This window comes from Scyliorhinus torazame, chromosome 29 (assembly GCF_047496885.1).
Source record: "Scyliorhinus torazame isolate Kashiwa2021f chromosome 29, sScyTor2.1, whole genome shotgun sequence".
In the NCBI taxonomy this organism is placed as follows: Eukaryota; Metazoa; Chordata; class Chondrichthyes; order Carcharhiniformes; family Scyliorhinidae; genus Scyliorhinus; species Scyliorhinus torazame.
Genome location: NC_092735.1, coordinates 16,471,473 through 16,492,855, shown reverse-complemented (window position 1 = coordinate 16,492,855; position 21,383 = coordinate 16,471,473). Strand labels below are relative to the sequence as shown.

Here is a 21,383-nt window from a genome sequence, read left to right as displayed (position 1 = left end):
TACACTGGGATCTGGGTGCCTGTAGAAACATGCAATACACTGGGATCTGGGTGCCTGTAGAAACATGCAATACACTGGGATCTGGGTGACTATAGAAACATGTGATACACTGGGATCTGGGTGATTGTAGAAACAAGCGACACACTTGGATCTGGTGATTGTGGAAACATGCGACACACTGGAATCTGGGTGATTGTAGAAACATGCGACACAATGAGATCTAGGTGATTGTAGAAACATGCGGCACAATGAGATCTGGGTGATTGTAGAAACATGCGACACACTGGAATCTAGGTGATTGTAGAAACATGCGACACAATGAGATCTGGATGATTGTAGAAACATGCAACACAGGGATCTGGGTCACTGTAGAAACATGTGACATACTTGGATCTGGGTGACTGTAGAAACATGCGACACACTGGGAAATGGGTGACTGTAGAAACATGTGACGCACTCGGATCTGGGTGACTGTAGAAACATGCGACACACTGGGATCTGGGTAATTGTAGAAACATGCGACACACTGGGGTCTGGGTGATTGTAGAAACATGCAACACACTGGGGTCTGGGTGATTGTAGAAACATGCGACACACTGGGGTCTGGGTGATTGTAGAAACATGCGACACACTCGGATCTGGGTGATTGTAGAAACATGCGACGCACTGGGATGTGGGTGACTGTAGAAACAAGCAACATAGGAATTTGGATGACTGTAGAAACATGCGACACACTGGGATCTGGGTGATTGAAGAAACATGCGACACACTGGGATCTGGATGATGGTAGAAACATGTGACACATTGAGATCTGGGTGATTGTAGAAACATATGACACACTGGGATCTGGGTGATTGTACAAACATGCAACGCAATGGGTGTGTGTCACTGTAGAAACATGCAACACAGGGATCTGGGTGACTGCAGAAACATGCGACACACTGGGATCTGGGTGATTGTAGAAACATGCGAGGCAATGGGTAGTGGGTGATTGTAGAAACATGCGAGGCAATGGGATCTGGGTGATTGTAGAAACATGCGACACAATGGGATCTGGGTGATTGTAGAAACATGCGACACAAGGGATCTGGGTGATTGTAGAAACATGCGATACACTGGGATCTGGGTGATTGTAGAAACTTGCGATGCAATGGGATCTGGGTGATTGTAGAAACATGCGACACAATGGGATCTGGGTGATTGTAGAAACATGCGACACAATGGGATCTGGGTGATTGTAGAAACATGCGATACACTGGGATCTGGGTGACTGTTGAAACATGCGATACACTGGGATCTGGGTGATTGTAGAAACATGCGACACACTTGGATCTGGTGATTGTGGAAACATGCGACACACTGGGATCTGGGTGACTGTAGAATAATGCGACACAATGTGATCTGGGAGGTTGTGGAAACATGCAACACACTGGGATCTAGGTGACTGTAGAAACGTGCGACACACTGAGATCTGGTGATTGTGGAAACATGCGACACACTGGGGTCTGGATGATATTAAAACATGCGACACACTGGGATCTGGGTGATTGTAGAAATATGCGACACACTGGGATCTGTGTGTTTGTAGAAACATGCAACGCAATGGGATCTGGGTGATTGTAGAAACATGCGACACACTGGGATCTGGGTAGTTGTAGAAACCTGCAGCACAGGGATCTGGGTGACTATAGAAACATGTGACACACTGGTCTCTGGGTGACTATAGAAACATGTGACACACACTGGTCTCTGGGTGATCGCAGAAACATGCGATACACTGGGATCTGGGTGATTGTAGAAACATGCGATACATCAGGATCTGGGTGATTGTCGAAACATGCGACACACTGGGATCTGGGTGATTGTAGAAACATGCGACACACTGATATCTGGGTGACTGTAGGAACATGCAACACACTGGGATCTGGGTGATTGTGGAAACATGCGACAGACTGGGTTCTCCGAGACAGAATAAGACATGTTGTGGCAAGGGTTGAGACATTGTTAAAGCTGATAGAAATTCGGATAACGAGAGAGAACATAGGCCATGGTCATGAACATAAACGGACCTTCCGGGCCTATTCGAATCAGCAACTTGTACAGTTTGCAAACGTTTAAAACGGGTAAGTAATTGAATCCTTAGTGTCCTTTAGAACAGATGAGATGCTGGTTAGTGAGGGACTTAGAGAATAGGTGAGACACTGGATACTGAGACACTGTTTATTCACACTGAGTCCCGAGACACTGTTGAATCAGGTGAGGAATTGAGTAGAGAGACAACTAGGAAAGGTGCGATATTGGGTCCTGAGAGATAGTCAGAAGCAATGAGACATTGAGTAGCAAGATCATCTTTGAGCTTTGAATGAGTGTTAAAACCACTGACCCATTGGATCTTGGGAGACTGGGAGACCATTTGAGAGTGTGGGCAGGATTTGCCCATGAGATTCCAGTGTTGGGACTAAATAAAGGTTCCAAGCCTGGGAGCAAGACCATTTCAGTGATGTTCCCGGATGCGCCAGCAGGAAAGGTGGGCACTGCTGAGGCAGGTCAGGGGACCTCAAACGGGAGTTGTACAGACACAATGGGCCGAAATGACCTCCTCCTGAGCTGTAACATATGCTGTGGGATTCTCCGTTGGCAGGGATCCTCCACTTCGCCGGCAGCGCACCTACACCCACGGTTACCCCGACGCTTGGATGACCGCAATGGGAAACCCCATTGTCCGGCTGCCGGAACGGAGTGTTCTGCTGCCGGAAGGGGCGCGCCGCGCCGGAAAACCGAACTGACGGTACAGGAATCCCGCCCAAGATCTTTGATTTGTTTACTTATATCCTCCACCCCCCCCCCCCCCCCCCCCCCCCACTACCCCCCCATGGCTCTCTGTTTCGGCAACCCCTTTGAAATTGTCCACTTAAATGCGTACTCAAGTTTCCAGTCCCATGTGACCCGACAGGAGATTCATCCTCTTCGATGACACCTCCCTTGGCAATTTTTCAGATGGGTATAGACTACAGTGGCGTTTATAATATTCTTGGTGAGTAAAAAATAGAAAATGTTGACCCTTGCCGGAGAAGCTAAGGAAATATCAAGAGTGGTTACAAGTACTTTAGCTGCGGAAACACTGGCTCTAGTGGGAGTAATGTTGTTTTACTTAACAAATATTTAAAGGGAAATCTTATACAAGAGGAACTCGGAGAACAGTTTGCCTATTGCAACAGCTTCTTCATTTAAGTATTAAGTGAGGCGCGATACACTCTGTTTCTGAGCTTCACAGGGTCAGCGCAAACAAGGCCAGTCGTTTTCCATGCTGTAACCATTCTCCGATAACCTGGGTGTTGGAAGCGGAAACAATCAATGATTTCAAAAGGAAGTTGGATGGGAACTTGAAGGGAACAAACTTGTTGGGTTACAGGAATTGAGTTGGGGGGGGGAAGCGTGTGGTAGGGGTGTGATTGACTAGATTGCTCCGTGGGGAGCTAGCATGGTCTCGGTGGGCCGAATATCCTCTATTAGTGCTGTAAATAACTCTGTGACTTTATTTTATATCGCCTCCCCCCATTCTCCCGACCAAAATGTATCACTTCATACTTCCCTGCGTTAAGCTCCATCTCTCACATGTCTGTCCATTTCACAAGTCTATATCAGCTCAATATCTGCTCCGACACTATTCATTGTTCTCTACATTTCTGAGCTTTGTGTCAGCTGCAAACAATGAAATTATGCCCAGCTTATCCAAGTCCAGGTCATTAATATACATTAAGCTCCTAATACTGATCCTAACACCTACAAACGATAGTTTTAGCGAGGTGCTCGGATAATTTGGGGGTGAAACAAAAACAGGCTAATTCCACCTTTTTGTCTATTGTATTCGCTGCTCCCAGCACGGTCATCTCGACATTGGGGAGACTAAGTGCAGAGTGACCAATTTTGCAGGACGCCTTCGCTCAGCCCGAAAGCAGGACCCCGAACCTTGCTGTCGCTTGCCATTTTAACTCAGCACCTCGCTCTCGTGCCCACATGTCCATCCATGTCCTGCTTCGGTGCTCCAGTGAAGCCCAGCGCAATCTGGGGGAAGCAGACTCTCATCCCCCGATTAGGCACGTCGCAGCCCTCAGGACTCAACATTGAGTTCGACAGCTTTAGACTGCAACCGTTCTCCTCCATCTTAAACCCCCCTTTTAAAGAATATTCCATACATGTGTTGCCTAAATGCAACACTCCCCACCCTCTTACACACCAGCCCATCTGTCTTCTGCTCTTAAAGTTGCTACTTTTTGTTGCAGCTTCTACAGCTCGAACACAGTTCTTTAAAAACATTTTTTTTTTTTTTTTTTAAAAAGAGTACCCAATTCATTTTTTCCAATGAAGGGGCAATTTAGCGTGGCCAATCCACCTAACCTGCACATCTTTGGGTTGTGGGGGCGAAACCCACGCAAACACTGGGAGAATGTGCAAACTCCACACGGACAGTGACCCAGAGCCGGGATCGAACCTGGGACCTCGGCGCCGTGAGGCAACAGGGCTAACCCACTGCGCCACCGTGCTGCCCTAGCTCGAACACAGTTCTGATGAAGAGTCAAAGGACTCGGAACGTTTCTATCCCAACAGATGCTGGCAGATCTGCTCAGTTTTCCTGGCGTCCCCTCTTAGCAATTTACCTGAGTGTTTCCATTCCAGTATCTCGAGCTTTGAAAGCCATGCAAAGGCACTTTACACCCAGGTCTCCAAGAACATTGAAGTTGAGATGAAGTTCATTTATTGTTCTCAGTTCGACCAGAAGGGACGCCAGATCCTGGCAACAGCTGGCAGAAAGGTCATTCAAGGAAACCCTGTGATAAATGGACGTCAGACAACGGTCAATTGTTTTATTTTATAAAGAATCTCAACAAAAAGTGAGCCATGAATGCTGGAATCTGGAACAAGGACAGAGGATGCTGGGAAAACTCAGTAGTTCCATAGAATTCCTAAAGTGCAGAAGGAGGCCATTCGGCCTATCGGCTCTGCGCGCCCCTCTGAAATAGAGCACCCTGCCCAGGCCCACTCCCCGCACTATCCCCGTAACCACATAACCCCACCTAACCTGGACATCTTTGGACACCAAGGGGCAATTTAACATGACCAATCCACCTAACCGGCACATCTTTGGAGTGTGGGAGGAAACCGGAGCACCCGGAGGAAACCCACGCAGACACGGGAATGAACGCGCAAACTCCGCACAGACAGTCACCCAAGGCCGGAATTGAACCCGGGTCCCTGGCACGGTGAGGCGGCAGTGCTAACCGCTGTGCCACCGTGTCGCCCATGTTCAATACAAAGTGATTGGTGACTGCACGATACAGGCTACGAGATTAGAGTGATCCTGGAACAAATACTGCAGATGCTGAAAATCTGCCATAGAAGCAGAAAATGCAGGTAAAACCTCAGCAGGTCTGGCAGCATCTGTGGAGAGAGAACGAGAGTTAACGTTTCGAGTCCGTATGACTGCAGAAGTCTGAAGAAGAGTCATACGGGCTCGAAACGTGAACTCTGTTTCTCTCTGCACAGGTGCTGCCGGACTTGCTGCGTATATCCAGAATTTCCTGTTTTTATTTTATATTAGAGGCCATCCGTCTTTCTGAGTCAGAAGGTCAAAAGTTAAAAATGCCAATTTGCCCGTTATCTCCAAATTGCAAAATTGTCCCCTGTACCCCAAATTCCTCATCAGTGTCGACGTCATTAGAGCGGGTCAGGGCGGCACAGTGGTTAGCCCTGCCGCCTCACAGCGCCAGGGACCCGGGTTCGATTCCGGCCTCGGGTGACTGTCTGTGTGGAGTTCCCCAGTGGGTTCCCTCCGGGTGCTCCGGTTTCCTTCCGCAGTCCAAAGATGTGCAGGTTTGATGGGGTTACGGGGATAGGGCGGGGAGTGGGACTAGATGGAGTGCTCTTTCGGAGGGTAGGTGGAGACCCGAGGGGTCGAATGGCCTCCATCTGCACTGTAAAGGTTCTATGGATTACAAGCATACACCTCCGAACCCAAAGACCACTATTTCGGTCGGCATTTACGTCCAGGGGCTCAAGTGAATGATCAGTAAATGCCCATCACCTTCGTACAATTAAACATAATTAATTTACAATTAACCAAATGGCCTTCTTCCAAGGTGTGACATTCAATGAAGGGATTCGTCTTATGGTGAATGTAGAAGACCACATGTGGGAACACCATAACACTTGGTTTATAGAAAAGGTTACCATAGTTCCATCATCAATTGCAGATTGCGAAGAACAGCTTGTCCAGGAAGGAAGTGAATTATCTCATTGTGCGACACATTTTAAAAATTCATTGATGGGATGTGGGTGTGGCTGGCTGGGCCAGCATTTGCTCCTCACTCACTATTGCCCTTGAACCGAGTGGCTTGCCAGGCCATTTCACAGGCCATTTAAGAATCAACTGTGGATCTGGTGTCACATGTAGGCCAGACCAGGTAAGGATGGACGAAAATCCCACCCACGCGTTTAACTAAATTGATGGAGAAAAAAAGATTGAATCTGAAAGTTTGTGACAATAAGCGATTTTCATTTTCATTTCAGAATGAGGGGGGGGGAATCTCATAGAAACCTATAAAATTCGAACAGGAGTCGACAGGGTCGATGCAGGAAGGATGCTCCCGATGGTGGGGGTGTCCAGAACCAGGGGCCACGGTCCGAGGATTCGGGGTAGACCATTTAGGACAGAGACAAGGAGAAATTTCTTCACCCAGAGAGTGATGAGTGGAATTCGCTACCACAGAACGCAGTTGAGGCCAAAGCATTGTATGTTTTCAAGAAGGAATTAGATACAGCACTTGGGCTAAAAAGATCAAAGGATGGAGGTGGGGGGAGGCAGGATCAGGTTACTAAATTGGATGATCATCCATGATCATAATGAATGTCTGCGCAGACTCGAAGGGCCGAATGGCCCACTCCTGCTCCTGTGTTTCGTGAACCAGGTGAGCTTTTACAACAATCGAAAATGGTTCCATGGTCATCATTAGACTTTTAATTCTGGATTTTTATTGAATTCGTCTGCTGTGGTGAGATTTGAACCTGGCTCCCCGGAGCATTACCCTGGATTACTAGTCCAGTGAGAACACCACTACGCCGCTGCTTTGTAAGTCATCCATTGGAATTTGCAAAATGATTCTGACTGATGCTCACCTGAGACACTGCATTTTGGAATTTTTGGTTTCTGGCACTTGACACAGAAGCGCAACACCTGAATCAGTTATTCTATTGGCACCGATATCCAGCTCCAACAATCCCGAGTTCTCCTTGACAGCAAATGCCAATTCTTCGCAGCAATCATACGTCAGACTGTTATGTCGCAAACTAGGAGAATGATTCGGAGAGATAGGGGTCATTCAAATGGACTAATATTCTTGATAAAGCTATCAACAATGCTGGTGCATGGGGCGAATTAGCACTTTACTAATTCAGTCTCATGCAGCCTGAAGCTTTTGAAGATATTTTTTATGAGGCACAATGGAAATAAATCTGAATTTCACAGTAGAGGTTTAAACCATTCCCACCACCCACCCCCCAGTATGGAGGCAGAGAAAGGGAGGAGGGGTGAGAAGAATGAAAGGGAAGATCTGCACGGGGTGAAAGACAGGACAGATTAAGTGCGAAGACAGATGATGGCGTAAGCCATACAGGAACGATAGTGCAATATCAACTGTGATGATTGTTGGAATTTCAGATATATGTACCTGGTGCAGTAAGGGTTAAAAGCCTGGGTTAGGGTATGTATCTGACTGCTGCAGCAATGTTTTTTTTTTAAAATCCTGGTTTGAAAGACTTTGGGGCTACTGAGGTGCAATTAAAGCATCATAAAAGTAAGATCATAATTCATTCCAGTCATGGATATTGTTGTGCCGTGTGCAGTCGCAACGCCGTTGGCGCATCATCAGCCAGCCCACCCACGATGCTCCGCCCCCGATGGGTCGAGTTCCCGACAGCGCGACAACGTGCAAACTGCACACAGTCAACTCAGGCTGGAATCGAACCTGGGTCCCTGGCACTGTGAGGCAGCAGTGCCAGGTCCTCTCTTTTTAAAATTCTAATTCCCATCTTCAATCAGTTTAAAATAAACCTGTATGGCGTTTCACCCCGCGCCTCCTGGAACTATTACATTGGCGACGAGGATCAAGCGCAGGAATATGAGCAATCGTTTCGAAACTCCCTCTGACAAATCCGGTAAGAAACAAAGCAAAAAGAAAAACCTGGAAATGCTCTTGTTTGGGAAGTTCGAGCCTTATGACGTGGGCTTGGAGGACTGGCCCCTGTATGCCGAACACGTGCTGCATCTTCCAAATCGACGGCATAGACGGGGATGACAGACATAAAGTCATCTGTTTGAAAGCATGCAGGGCCCCGATGTTCAGCATTATTAAGAGTTATTATTCTTTACCGAGGCAACCTGCAGCCCCGACAGGAAAAAGTTCAACCCAGCTTGTGGAGCTAGTAACGAACCATTACAACCCAAAGCTGTACGTAATCCTCCAGCGGTGCCAATTCAACGCGGCTGGGAGGAGCCCTGGGGAACCCGTGATGGAATTCCAAGCTCAATTCAGGAATTGGCTGAATGCGGCGAGTTTGGCCCATCCCTGACTGAGATTCTACGCAACCGGCTATAGTATGGGATCAGTAACACTGCGTCACAAAAATAATTATTGGAAGAATCCACCCTGAACCTCAAAAAGGGCGATAGAATTAGCATTATCCTTGTAGAACACTGAGAAAGGGGTCCAAGAACTACAAAGGATGATGGTTCTCAGGCTGGGGGGGACGGACAGTTGGGGGGCGGGGGACCGGGGGGGGGGGGGGGGGGGGAAAGAGGACCTTCATACGGAAAAGCCGTATGAAAACTTAAATCTTTCCTCGACCCCCTCTTGTAAACTACGATGGTAAATTTATCCTAAACCTGGCCATTTTATTGTCAGCCCTGCGCGCACTGCTAAAAAAACACCAGAAGTGGTCGAGGCAGGCGCCGCAGAATGAAGCCTTCGCATTGGTGAAGCAGCAGTTACTATCCTCAATAATCCTGATTCATTACTATCCCCAAGAGAGAACTGGTATTATCAGGTGATGCATCTCCAGAAGGGACAATGGTATAGACAGACCTATAGCTTTTGCATCGAAACATAGAAAATCGAAGCAGGAGGAGGCCATTCGGCCCTTCGAGCCAGCTCCGCCATTCATTATGATCATGGCTGATCATCAAGTGCAATACCCTGGTTCTGCCCCCATATCCCTTGATCTCCTTAGCCCCAAGAGCTATATCCAAAGCAGTGTTAATGTAAACCTACTTGTGACACTAATAAAGATTATTATTATTATTAATAATTCTTTCTTGAAATTACACCAAATGTTGCCGTCTATGTGCGGAACTTTGAAGATGACTCCCAATGGATCCCAGGAGTTGGTGTACTGGAAAAGACTGGTCCGGATTCTTACAAAGTCAAAGTCCAAGGGAATGTCGTGAAAAGGCACCCGGACCACCTGAGAAGCAGGGAACGCACTCCAGCGGAAACCATTCCAGCAGAGACCTCATCCTTTCAAAACAAATTTAGAGTGCCCAATTAATTTTTTCCAATTAAGGAGCAATTTAGTGTGGCCAATCCACCTACCCTGCACATCTTTGGGTTGTGGGGGTGAGACCCGCGCAGACACGGGGAGAATGTGCAAACTCCACACGGACAGTGACTCAGGGGTCGAACCCGGGTCCTCGGCGCCGCGAGGCAGCAGTGCTAACCACTGCACCACCGTGTCGCCCCTAGAGACCACATCCTTGAAGCCCGTTGCGACCACCTCCGGCAAGGGTGCTCAGCCTATTGGGGGGGGGGGGGCCCGAGAGTCGTTCCCCCTGACAATGAAGATTCGGAGTCCAAAATGGAAACTGTGGAGCATCCCGCCGACGGGAACAGCTGGAAAATTTCATCCCAAATCTGTCCCTCCTTAAAAAAGAATTCCTCTTATCTAACCTCTAACCATTATCCCGCCGCAGTTTTTCCACACCTACTCGAGCAAAACCCTTTTTGAACAAATCTCTTCCGTCTCCCTTCACTCCCCCCTGCCTTTAAAATGAATAACCTCAGCGGCCACTCCGGATCGATCTGCAGAATTCCAGGAGATAGAATCACATCCATGGACTTCTGATTCCCACCAATTGACACCGGGGGGGCCGCTCAGGATGCTGGGATGCAGAAACAAGTTCGCAACATTCCTGTTTGTGGATTATGAATTTCAGAGCGTGATCCTGGATTCATTCCACACTCTCACCTAGTCCCTCTGAGCGGATGCACGGAATTCCCCCTACGGAGGTGCTTAGCCACCCAGTGGTCAGGAACTTTCAGCGCGCTGAACAGGCAGGATGGACAAGGAAAAAATTCCCTTTAAGTTACCGCATACCCACCCCCACATTCACCTTAAAGGGACCATGCAGTGCAACAAGAGTGCAGCCACGCCTAATGAATAGAAGTTGGAGGGGGTGCATTTGGGCAGCACGGTAGCACAGCGGATAGCATTGTGGCTTCACAGCGCCAGGGTCCCAGGTTCGATTCCCTGCTGGGTCACTGTCTGTGCGGAGTCTGCACGTTCTCCCCGTGTCTGCATGGGTTTTCTCCGGGTGCTCCGGTTTCCTCCCACAGTCCAAAGACGTGCAGGTTAAGTGGTTTGGCTATGATAGATTGCCCTTAGTATCCAAAACGATACTATGAAGGTTATGGTTTGAGTGGGTTGGTGCAGACTCGATGGGCCGAATGGCCTCCTTCTGCACTGCATGTTCTATGTAATCTATGTAAAACCATTGCTCCAAATCAAGCAGACCAACTCACCTCAGTTTTTGCAATTTGCAGTCTTGGCTTTTCAACGCGCTGCACAGAATTTGCACTCCAGCGTTCCTGAGCTTATTGTTGGTCAGGCTTAGCGACAACAAGGCTTGGTTTTGAGTGAGGACGGGAACCAGGGCTTGGCAACTGCTGCTGCTGATCATGTTATGGTTCAGACTGGAGCAGAAAACACACGTTTTAATCACAGGGACAAAGAAATGGTCAGTTTTAACACGTCAATTTTAATAACATAGGATGAGCACCAACGAAACCAATCATTTGGTACAGATGTACCCACGCTCGTGTTTACAGTTCACATGAGAAACCTCCCATCTCAATTCATCAAAGCCCATCAGCATATCCAGTTATTTTGTTCTCCCTAGTGTCTTTATACAACTTACCCTTGTCTGTGCTATTACTGCAAGTCTGCAAATCTCATAGACCTCTTTATCACCACGATTGAAGCCACCTGACCAGTTGTCTTCACCTCTACCTTCTCTTCCGCTAGCAAACATCTTCTGTCCCAACCCTGAACTTGTCTCTTTCTTTAGCTTCTCTTCAGTCTCCCCTCATGCCCACTCTGTGCTTATCTTACCCAGAAGGCCATAGGAACAGGAGGAGGCCATTCAGCCCTTCGAGTCCGCTCCGCCATTTGATAAGATCTTAGCTGATCTCACGCTCAGTCAGTCCACATTCCTGCCGTCTCTCCGAAACCCTTAGCTCCCCTAAAAAACAATCGATTTCGGCCTTGAAAATGGTCACGGATTCGGCCTCCAGAGCTTCCTGGGGTAAAGAATTCCAAGGATTGTCCACTCTTTGAGGGAAGAAATTCTTCCTCAAACTGGTCTGAAATGAGCGCCCCCTTACTCTGAGACTTTCCTCTCTGGTCCTACACTCCCCCATGAGTGGAAACATCCTCCCAACATTGGCCCTGTCGAATCCCCAAAGGATCTTATATATTCCAATCCAATCATCTTTCATTCTTCTGAACTCCAAGAAGTATAGACCCAACCTGTTTAATCTTCACTCATAGGGCAGTCCCTCCATACCCGGGATCATCCTAGTGAACCTCCTCTGCACTGCCTCCTGTGGTAATATAAGGAAAGATAATGGGCGGGATTCTCCGACCCCGTGCCAGGTCGGAGAATCACTGGGGGGCGGCGGCAATCCCGCCCCACCGCTGGCTGCCGTATTCTCCGGCGGCATTTTTCGGGCGGGGATGGGAATCACGCCCCTGGCGATTCTCCAGGTCCCGACGGGCCGGGTGGCCGTCCATTTTTGGCCAGTCCCGCCGGCATGAATCACTCAACTCACGTACCGGCAGGTAAGTCGGCTGGGGCGGTCCTCGGGGGTGGGGGGGGGGGGGGGACCATGCCGGCGGTTCCGCGCATGCGTGAGATCACGCCGGCCCTTTGCCGCATGCGCGAACTCGCACCGTCCCTTCAGCGTCGGTTGGAGCGGGACCAACCCCCTCCGCCATCCACCTAGCCCCCGAAAGTGCAGATGAATTCCACACTTTCGGGGGCTGTAGATGCCGGAGTGATTGGCACCGGTTCTCCCGCTGGCGTAGGGACTTAGACCCCAGAAGGGAGAATCCATGCCAATATATCTCTCATTAAGGGACAATGGCTGGTTTAGCTCAGTGGGCTAGACAGCTGGTTTGTGATGCAGGGCAAGGCCAGCAGCGTGGGTTCAATTCCCGTACCAGCTTACCCGAACAGGCGCCGGAATGTGGCGACTAGGGGCTTTTCACAGTAACTTCACACTTGTGACAATAAAAGATTATTATTATTAACTGTACCCAGTATTCTCAATGTGGCCTCACTTGTACACTGTACAATTGCAGCACCATCTCTTTACTTTTATACTCCAGCCCCCTTGAAATAAAAGTCAGTATTCCATTTGCCTTCCTATTACCTTCTGCACCCAAATGCTAGCATTTAAATAATAATTTGCTTTCTCATTCTTTCTTCCAGAATGAACAATCTCACATTGAATTCCATTTGTCAATTTTTTGTCCACTCGCTTAACTTGTCAATGTCTCTCTGAAAACTATTTATATCATCCTTACAACCTGCATTCCCTCCCATCTTTGTATCGTCCAGAAATGTGGCCACTCTGTTCCTTCCGTCAAATCATTAATATTTATTGTAAAGAGTTGTAATAATAATAATCTTTTATTGTCACAAGTATGAAGTTACTGTGAAAAGCCCCTAGTCGCCACATTCCGGCGTCCGTTTGGGTAAGCTGGCACGGGAATTGAACCCGCGCTGTTGGCCTTGCTCTGCATCACAAACCAGCTGTCTAGCCCGCTGAGCCAAACCAGCCACGTGGTCCCAGCACTGATCCTTGTGACACTCCACTCTGGTCTCTGTCCTCCAACCTGAGAAAGACCCCCTTATCGCTCGCTACTTGCTGCTTCCTGTTAGTTAGCCAAACCTCTATCCATGCCAGAATATTATTTCCAACACGATATCCTCCTATCTTGCATATTAGCCGCTTTTGCAATGCTCCGCCCCCTCAAAAACGGGGTACTCTGTGAGTACGCCACATGCCAGCGGGACGGCCTCAGGACGTCACCTGAGACCTTCCTCCGATGCTCCGCCCCCAATGGGCCGAGTTCCCGACGCCGTGAGTCACGTGTGCTATTTTCTTCGCTAACCCGGCGCGGCGGCTGGGGGACTGAGTCCAGCGCCGCCACAGTGGGGTGGGAGCCGTTCGTGGGCAGGAGGGGCTTTGGCGGGGGTTGGGGGCACTGTTGGGGGGTGGTCCGGGGCGGCGAGCCTGGTCAAAATTACTCGGCTGGCCGGGTCCGCGTGTGGCCGCGCCACGTTGCACGGCGCAGCTGTTGCCGGGCGCTGCCATGCCCATCCACGGACCCGGCAATTCTCCAGCCATACCTCAAGAATTAACCCTTGACCTCTTCTGATTTCTTATTTACAGCTGTTCCTCGGTGACGTCATATGAGAGGACAATGACAAATACCCGACTCTACCTCAACTCCACCTCCCGACTTCGGTGCTGTCACTACCTTATCCCGCAGCCAGTACTCGATGAGCAAAAGATTTCCTCCAACTAAATATTAGGAAGACAAAAGCCACTGACGGGACTGGAAAAGCCCACCCACTGGGTGAGAATTTCCAGTCCTGCCCACCACAGGAATCGTCACGGGTGGTGCAGAAAATTTGACGGACCGTTGAAAGGCCCCATTGAACTCGGGCGGAAACTTCCCGTCGCAGGGTGGCCGGGACTGGAAAATCTACCGTCTTTGGTTCCAGTCACGAACTCCGTTCTCCAGCCACTGACCCCGTCCCCCTCCCTGGCAATTATCTGGCCCGACCCGTCTGCTTTCAACCTTTGACCCCAGGATGGGCTGCCGATCACATAGCCACACAATGGCTAAGACCGCTCCCATCACCTAACCTCCCTCCGCCTCAGCTCAACTGCTGCCGAAGTTCATGCCATTGTTACCTGGAGACTTGACTAGTCCAATGCTTTCCCACATTCCATCCTCTGTAAACCTGAGGTCATCAAAAGCTCTTCCAACGCACGCCAAGTCCCTTTTGCCTATCCCCTCTGTGTTCAGTGACAGGCCCATTGAGGCGACATCTCCATTTTTAAATCCTTCTCCCTGTTTTCAAATCCTCCCATGGCCTCACCCCCTCGCTAACTCTGTAATCTCCTCCAGCCCCACAGCTCTTCGCGATACCTACGCTGCTCCTATTCTGGCCTCTTGAACATCTTCAGTTTGAATCACTCCACCTTTGGTTGCCCTGCATCCAGATGTCTCACCCTCTAGCTCTGGAAGCCCTACCCCCCCCCCCCCCAAATGTCTCCAACTCTCTACCTCGCTTCCCCCCATTAAGATACTTATTTGAACTAATCTTTTGGGCCAGGCTTTAGGCCATCTATCTTATCTGACTCAGTGTGGAAGTTTCCTACGCAATGCTCTTGTGAAATATCTTGGGGCATTTTGTAACATTAGTGGTGCTACATAAAGACAAGTTGTTATTCGCCTCAACTACTCCCTGTCCCAGCAAGTTCCACATTCTAAACCGCCCTTTGGATAAAGGTTTTTCTCCTAAATTCCACATTGGATTTATTAGTTCCTATCTTACATTGATGGTGCCTATGTTTTGTTTCCCCCGTGACTTGAAACGTAGGCCCAGATTTTTGCCGTGGCATATAGGCTCCCCATCTTGGGACTGGAAAATCTACCCTCTTTGGTTCCAGTCACAAACTCCGTTCTCCAGCCACCGACCCCATCCCCCTCCCTGGCAATTATCTGGCCGGAATCCCAGAAATGGACGAAAATCCTCAATTGCCACCCCCCCCCCCCACACACACACACACACACACACACACACACACACACCGAACACGGCATGTACCACTTTCGTGGGGATTGGGCTAGAGTCAGGCCGGGTATAAGCACGTATGGAAACAACTGGTCGCATAAATCTCCAGCTACCTCCATTGAAGTGGGAATTTGGTAGACCAGGACTGTGAAACTTGAAGTGTGTTGATTAGGTGAAGAATCTGGACAGCCCAGATGCCAGCTCCTCACAGCAGGGGATATCCAGATCATTGTTAACAAGTCTAGAATTGGGAAGAAGACAATGAGTTGTGGATACGTTTGGATACCAGGGTACCCCTTTTGATATGGTCCCGAGACACCTTTGGGAGAGGTAAAGCACCCTTTGGTATTGGGATTGTTAAAAGTAAACATGGCTGTGTGCATGAACTCATTGGAACTGTCAAGCTGTCAAAGAACTGTCAAAAGATTTCAAGTTGTCAAGGGGTTGTTAAAGCTGTCCAGGAGCTGTCAAAGGTGAATTGAAATGGAGGGGGTAAGGGCAAAGGGTGGTGGCTAAGGGGCATGGATTGGCATAGGGGTATGAGGGGCCATGGTAGGTGGGTAGAGGGACATGGGTTGCATGGGAGAATGAGGGACCATGGGAATGGGTGGGGTCATGGAGTGGCAGAGTGGATATAAAGGACCATTGGTGAGGGTAGAGGACTGTGGGTTGGCATAGAAGAAATGAATTGTCAAGGGGCGGGTGAGATGGCAAAGATTGGCATGCTTTTTATTTTCTTCTACTTTTATCATTTAGCGCAACACAATGCTAGAGCACGGAGATAGCCCTTCTGCCCAGTCCGCCTCCATACCCGGCAACTTTTGTTCAACCAAAATCCAACTTGCGGGCAGCCATTTTGAAAAGGCAGATTCACTGAGCTGGGACGTCTCCCACTGCCGAGTGCCCATCCCAGAAGAGGAAATCTGGGCCATATTCTCTACGTTAAGCCTACCAAACCATTTCTGGTCCTTAACAACCTCCAGCAGGTCGCCATTCAGCCTTTTGCACATTATTCAGACATATTGTACACCCAGACTTCCCCACTACTTTTTCTGCCACTTACCTTATGTCTCTTTTCTCTGGCTAGTGTCCCACCTGCCAGTGAAAACTGTTCTCTAGTTATGGAATTTCACTGATTCTTGATAGCTATAACCTCTTGAATTTAATATCACCCTTGTGAATGTTTGTTGTACTCTCTCTGGTGTCTCTCTATTGTTTCATATAGATGAAAGGTTTCACTTCATAGAATCCCTACATTGCAGAAGGAGGCCATTCGGCCCATCGGGGCTACACCGTCTCTCCGAAAGAGCTCCCCACCCAGGCCCACTCCCCCGCCCTATCCCATAGACCCACCTAACCTGCACATCTTTGGACACTAAGGGGCAATTTAGCATGGTCAATTCACCTAACCGGCACATCTTTGGACTGTGGGACACAGGGGGAGAAAGTCACCCGAGGCCGGAATTGAACCCGTGTCCCTGGCGCTGTGAGGCAGCAGTGCTAACCACTGTGGCACCCCACAGTAGCACAGTCGTTAGCACAGTTGCTTCTCAGCACCAGGGACCCGGGTTCGATACCCGGCTTGGGTCACTACGTGTGTGGAGTCTGCACGTTCTCCCTGTGTCTGCGTGTTTCCGGGCGCTCCGGTTTCCTCCCGCAAGTCCCGAAATTGTTAGGCGAATTGGACATTCTGAATTCTCCCTCTGTGTACCCGAACAGACGCCGGAGTGTGGCGACGAGGGGGTTTTCACAGTAACTTCATTGCAGTGTTAATGTAAGCCTACTTGTGATACTAATAAAGATAATTATTATTATTCCATAGAGTCTTGAATTATGTTCCATGCATGGTCTAACCATGCTTCTATTCAAGCTTATTATTATATTTAGCTTTTAAATGATATTCCCGATGAAATGAATCCCAGTGCTTGGCTTGTCTATAATTTGTGTTGTAAAGATGTTACGAAGGGTTAGAACAAACACAGGGTGCTGGTCACTTACTGAAGTGTTTGTAGTTTGCATTTTGGCTCCTTCAATGCACCGAACAATGGCATAACATGCAAGTCTTTCAGCTGGTTGTGACTCAAGTTCAGTTCTACCAGACTCTGGTTTTTGGACAGCCCAGATGCCAGCTCCGCACAGCAGGGAATATCCAGATCATTGTTAACAAGTCTAGAATTGGGAAGAAGACAATGAGTTGCCATTTTAACCAAACTGTGGTGATATGCATATACACATTAATGTATATAGTTATCCATACAACCACTGGCCAGCAGGTGGCGATAGAGATACCCCATGTGGCGCCAGAGATACGGCAGTTGGCAGTAAGTTGTACTCGAGGACAGTCACATTAGAAGTAGTTGCAGGAGAGTTCAATTATTCGTTACCATCTATATGATAGTTTGTTAGTTATCTTTCCATGTGATCACTTTGTTAATAAACAATATCACTAGTCAAAGAACTAGATGTCCTGTGTGCGTCTTTACCACGTTAACTCTGTTTCTCTCTCCCCAGAGGCTGCCGGGTAGCTGAGTAACATCCAGCAGTTTCTGCCTTAGTTATGTGAGGAAATTGGGCAGAATATGTTAAACATCGCAGAAAGTAGGGCCAATGGCATGCAAAAACAGAGATAAAGCAAGATGCCATGGTCAGAATGTTCCAGATGACGGGAAGTTGCAGTTAAACGCAAGGAATCATTAAGGCAGGATTCCGAGGGGAAATCTACAGCCAATGGTGATGATATCAGAAACTGAAAGGTCAGGAGGAGGTCAGTCGTTCCACCCTGTCTATGCTGACACTTTTTGAGAGGGGTCACCGCAGTCCCACATTTCTGTTTTTTCTACCTGTAATCCTGCACATTCCCCATCCTCCAGCACCTGTCCAACTATCTTCCAAAGTTATCTGATGAAATCAGCTCCCACCAGCTTTTCAAGGAGATTGGATTTTGTTTATTGTCACGTGTACCGAGGTACAGTGAAAAGTATTTTTCGACGAGCAGCTCAACAGATCATTAAGTAGATGAAAAGGAAAGGAAATAAAAGAAAATACATAATAGGGCAATACAAGGTACACAATGTAACTAGATAATACCGGCATCGGGTAAAGCATACAGGGTGTAGTGTTAATGAGGTCAGTCCATAAGAGGGTCGTTTAGGAGTCTGGTAACAGCGGGGAAGAAGCTGTTTTTGAGAATGTTCGTGTATGCTCTCAGACTTCTGAAAATGAAAAATGAAAATCGCTTATTGTCACAAGTAGGCTTCAAATGAAGTTACAGTGAAAAGCCCCTAGTCGCCACATTCCGTCGTCTGTTCGGGGAGGCCGGAACGTGAATGCTATATTTCTGTATCTCCTGCCTGCCTTCCGCATTCCGACAAATCTCTGTGATAAGTGTGAGGTCATGCATTTTGGATGAAAAAATGGGAAGGCAACTTATAATCGAAATGGGAGAGACTTCAGGGTGCTCCGATGCAGAGGGACCTCGGAGTCCTTGTGCATGTGTCACAGAAAACGAGCAGGTGCAGCAGATAATAAAGAAAGCAAATGGAATGTTGGCACTTATAGCTAAAGGAATTGAATATAAAGGTATGGAAGTGTTGTTGCAACTATTGTCATGTGAGAGTACCTTTAAGAAATGGGTGTTTACTACTGCAGTGATGTCAGAGAGTGGATGGAGCTGGGCTGTATGTCAGCTTTTTACTTTCGTTTTTGAGCAGGCTGCAGGGTGTGTTTTAGTTTCGTTTTCAGTGTTGGAGCTGAAGCCAGACCAAGCAGGTGTACTGCTGTTCTCTCTGCCATCAAAAGACTATCTCTTGATCATTTGGTGAATTCAGAATTATAAATGTTCTCAGTAGTGAATGTAAACCTAATGTGCTTCTGATAAACGTTTTGTTTTTAAGTCATATGGGTGTTAAAAAGGAAGGCTTAAAGGTTTACTTAGTGTTGTAGTCTTTGGGGGTTGTATTTGAATTAATGGTTGCTAAGATGTTCACTGTATGTTTTAAAAAGGTTAACTTGAGTTCATAGAATAAACATTGTTTTGCTTTAAAAAATACTTTTCCATTTCTGCTGTACCACACCTGCAGAGTGGGCCGTGTGCTCCCCATACCACAATCTAGTAAAAGTTGTGGGTCAGGTGAACTCCATGATACACTTTGGGGTTCTCTAAACCCTGGCCCATAACACTATACAAGGCATTGGTGAGACCGCACCTGGAGTATTGGGCACAGTTTTGGTCCCCTGATTTGAGGAAAGATGTAGTGGCATTGGAGGCAGTTCAGAGGAGGTTCACTAGATTGATTCCAGAGATGAGGGGCGGCATTCTCCCGCAATTGGTGGGATGGCCCGACGCCGGCGGCAAGAACGGCGCGAACCACTCCGGTGTCGGGCCAACCGGAAGTTGCGGAATCCTACACACTTCCGGGGGCCAGGCCAGTGCCGGAGGGGTTGGCGCCATGCCAACCGGCGGCAAAGGGCCGGCGCGAGTTGGCGCATGCGCGGAACCGCCTGCGTGGCTCTCTCTGTAGGGCCCCGCCATGGCCGGCGTGGAAGGAAGGAGTGCCCGCCCGGTACAGGCCCGTCCGCAGATCGGTGGGCCCAGATCGCGGGCCAGGCCACCGTGAAGCCCCCCCGAGGGCCAGATCCCCCCATGCCCCCCCCCCCGAGGACTCCACTAGACGGCCTGCCAGCCCGGTCCCGCCGTGTGGGACCATGTCCATTTCACGTCGGCGGGACTGGCCAGGAACTGGCGGCCGCTCGGCCCATCGGGGCCCGGAGAATTGCCGGGGAGGGCCGCTGCCAACGGGCCCCCGACCGGCGTGGCGTAAATCCCACCCCCGCCCGAAAACCGGCACCGGAGAATACGGCAGCCGGCATCGGAGCGGCGGGGTGGGATTCACACCGCCCCCCCCGGGGATTCTCTGACCCGGCGGGGGGGTCGGAGAATCCCGCCCGGGGGGGGGTTTGTCATATGAGGAGAGATTGAACAGTTCAGGCCGATACTCTCTCGAATTTAGAGGAATGAGGGGAGATCTAATTGAGGTTTACAAAAACTACTTCTCCCAAAGGGTTGTAAATCTGTGGAATTCGTGACCCCAGAGTGCGGTGGGTGCTGGGACAGTGAGTAAATTTAAGGAGGAGTGAGACAGATTTTTAATTGGGAATGGGTTGAAGGGTTATGGAAAAGGGGCAGGACGGTGGAGTTGAGGCCAGGATGGGATCAGCCATGATCACATTGAGGGTGTTAGGCCAGGGAGGCTACATTGCCGACTCCCGCTCCTAGTTCATGTGTTCCAGGGAGGAGATGCTCTGGCTGATTTTGCAATCCAGCTCTTGGCCTGTAACATTGTAGGTAGCAGGTGAGGAACGTATCAGGCATGATAGACTGGCGCGGCAGATCCCTGGACACTAAGGGGCAATTTAGCGTGGCCAAACCACCTAACCTGCACATCTTTGGACTGTGGGAAGAAACTGGAGCACCCGGAGGAAACCCACGCAGACACGGGGAGAAAGTGCAAACTCCACGCAGACAGTCACCCGAGGCCGGAATTGAACCCGGGTCCCTGGAGCTGTGAGGCAGCAGCGCTAACCACTGTGCCACCGTCCCCAGCCGATCGCAATTGTCCGGGGGAAGTCAGCCCTTCTGGACAATTGCTGGATAAACCCTTACACGGGAACCTCCGAAAAGGGCATGATTGGGGCTCCCCACCCCCCCCAAATGCGATGCTGGGGAAGCAGGAGGTTATGGGTCAGCTGTGTCCCATGTTCCTATTGGAAAGTCAGGTTAACATGGGAAAGTGCAGCCAAACATCGAAAGCCTAGCACGATGTGCTAGACAATAACAAGGCTGGTTTAGCACAGGGCTAAATCGCTGGCTTTTAAAGCACGGTTCAATTCCCGCACTAGCCTCGCCGAACAGGCGCCGGAATGTGGCGACTAGGGGCCGTGGTAAACCACGTTATTGCATTATATGTCTTGTATTGTATTGTGCATGCCTGGGCTTGTCCAGGCTGGCTCCGCCTTTGGCTCCTCCCCTCGGGCTTCTGTATAAAGGTGGCAAGTCTCCGCCTCCGGACCCAGTTCAGGCCCAGACTCGACGGGCCGAATGACCTAATTCTGCTCCTATATCTTATGAATTTTTGAGAGAGGAAACCAATTTCCTTCCCTCCCCTCAAGATCGTTGTCAGAG

At 49.2% G+C, this 21,383-nt stretch overlaps 1 protein-coding gene across 1 annotated transcript in view; it reads right to left on the bottom strand.

Annotated features, from left to right (window-relative positions):
- LOC140403895 (NACHT, LRR and PYD domains-containing protein 3-like) overlaps window positions 1–21,383 on the bottom strand; it is a 62,526-nt gene that overhangs the window by 9,794 nt on the left and 31,349 nt on the right. The window contains exons 8-11 of the mRNA XM_072492117.1: window positions 17,201–17,371; window positions 10,851–11,021; window positions 7,174–7,344; window positions 4,659–4,829 (exon numbers count right to left, since the gene is read on the bottom strand). Of these exons, the coding sequence (XP_072348218.1) occupies window positions 4,659–4,829; window positions 7,174–7,344; window positions 10,851–11,021; window positions 17,201–17,371 (684 nt within the window). The remainder of the gene's footprint in view (window positions 1–4,658; window positions 4,830–7,173; window positions 7,345–10,850; window positions 11,022–17,200; window positions 17,372–21,383) is intronic.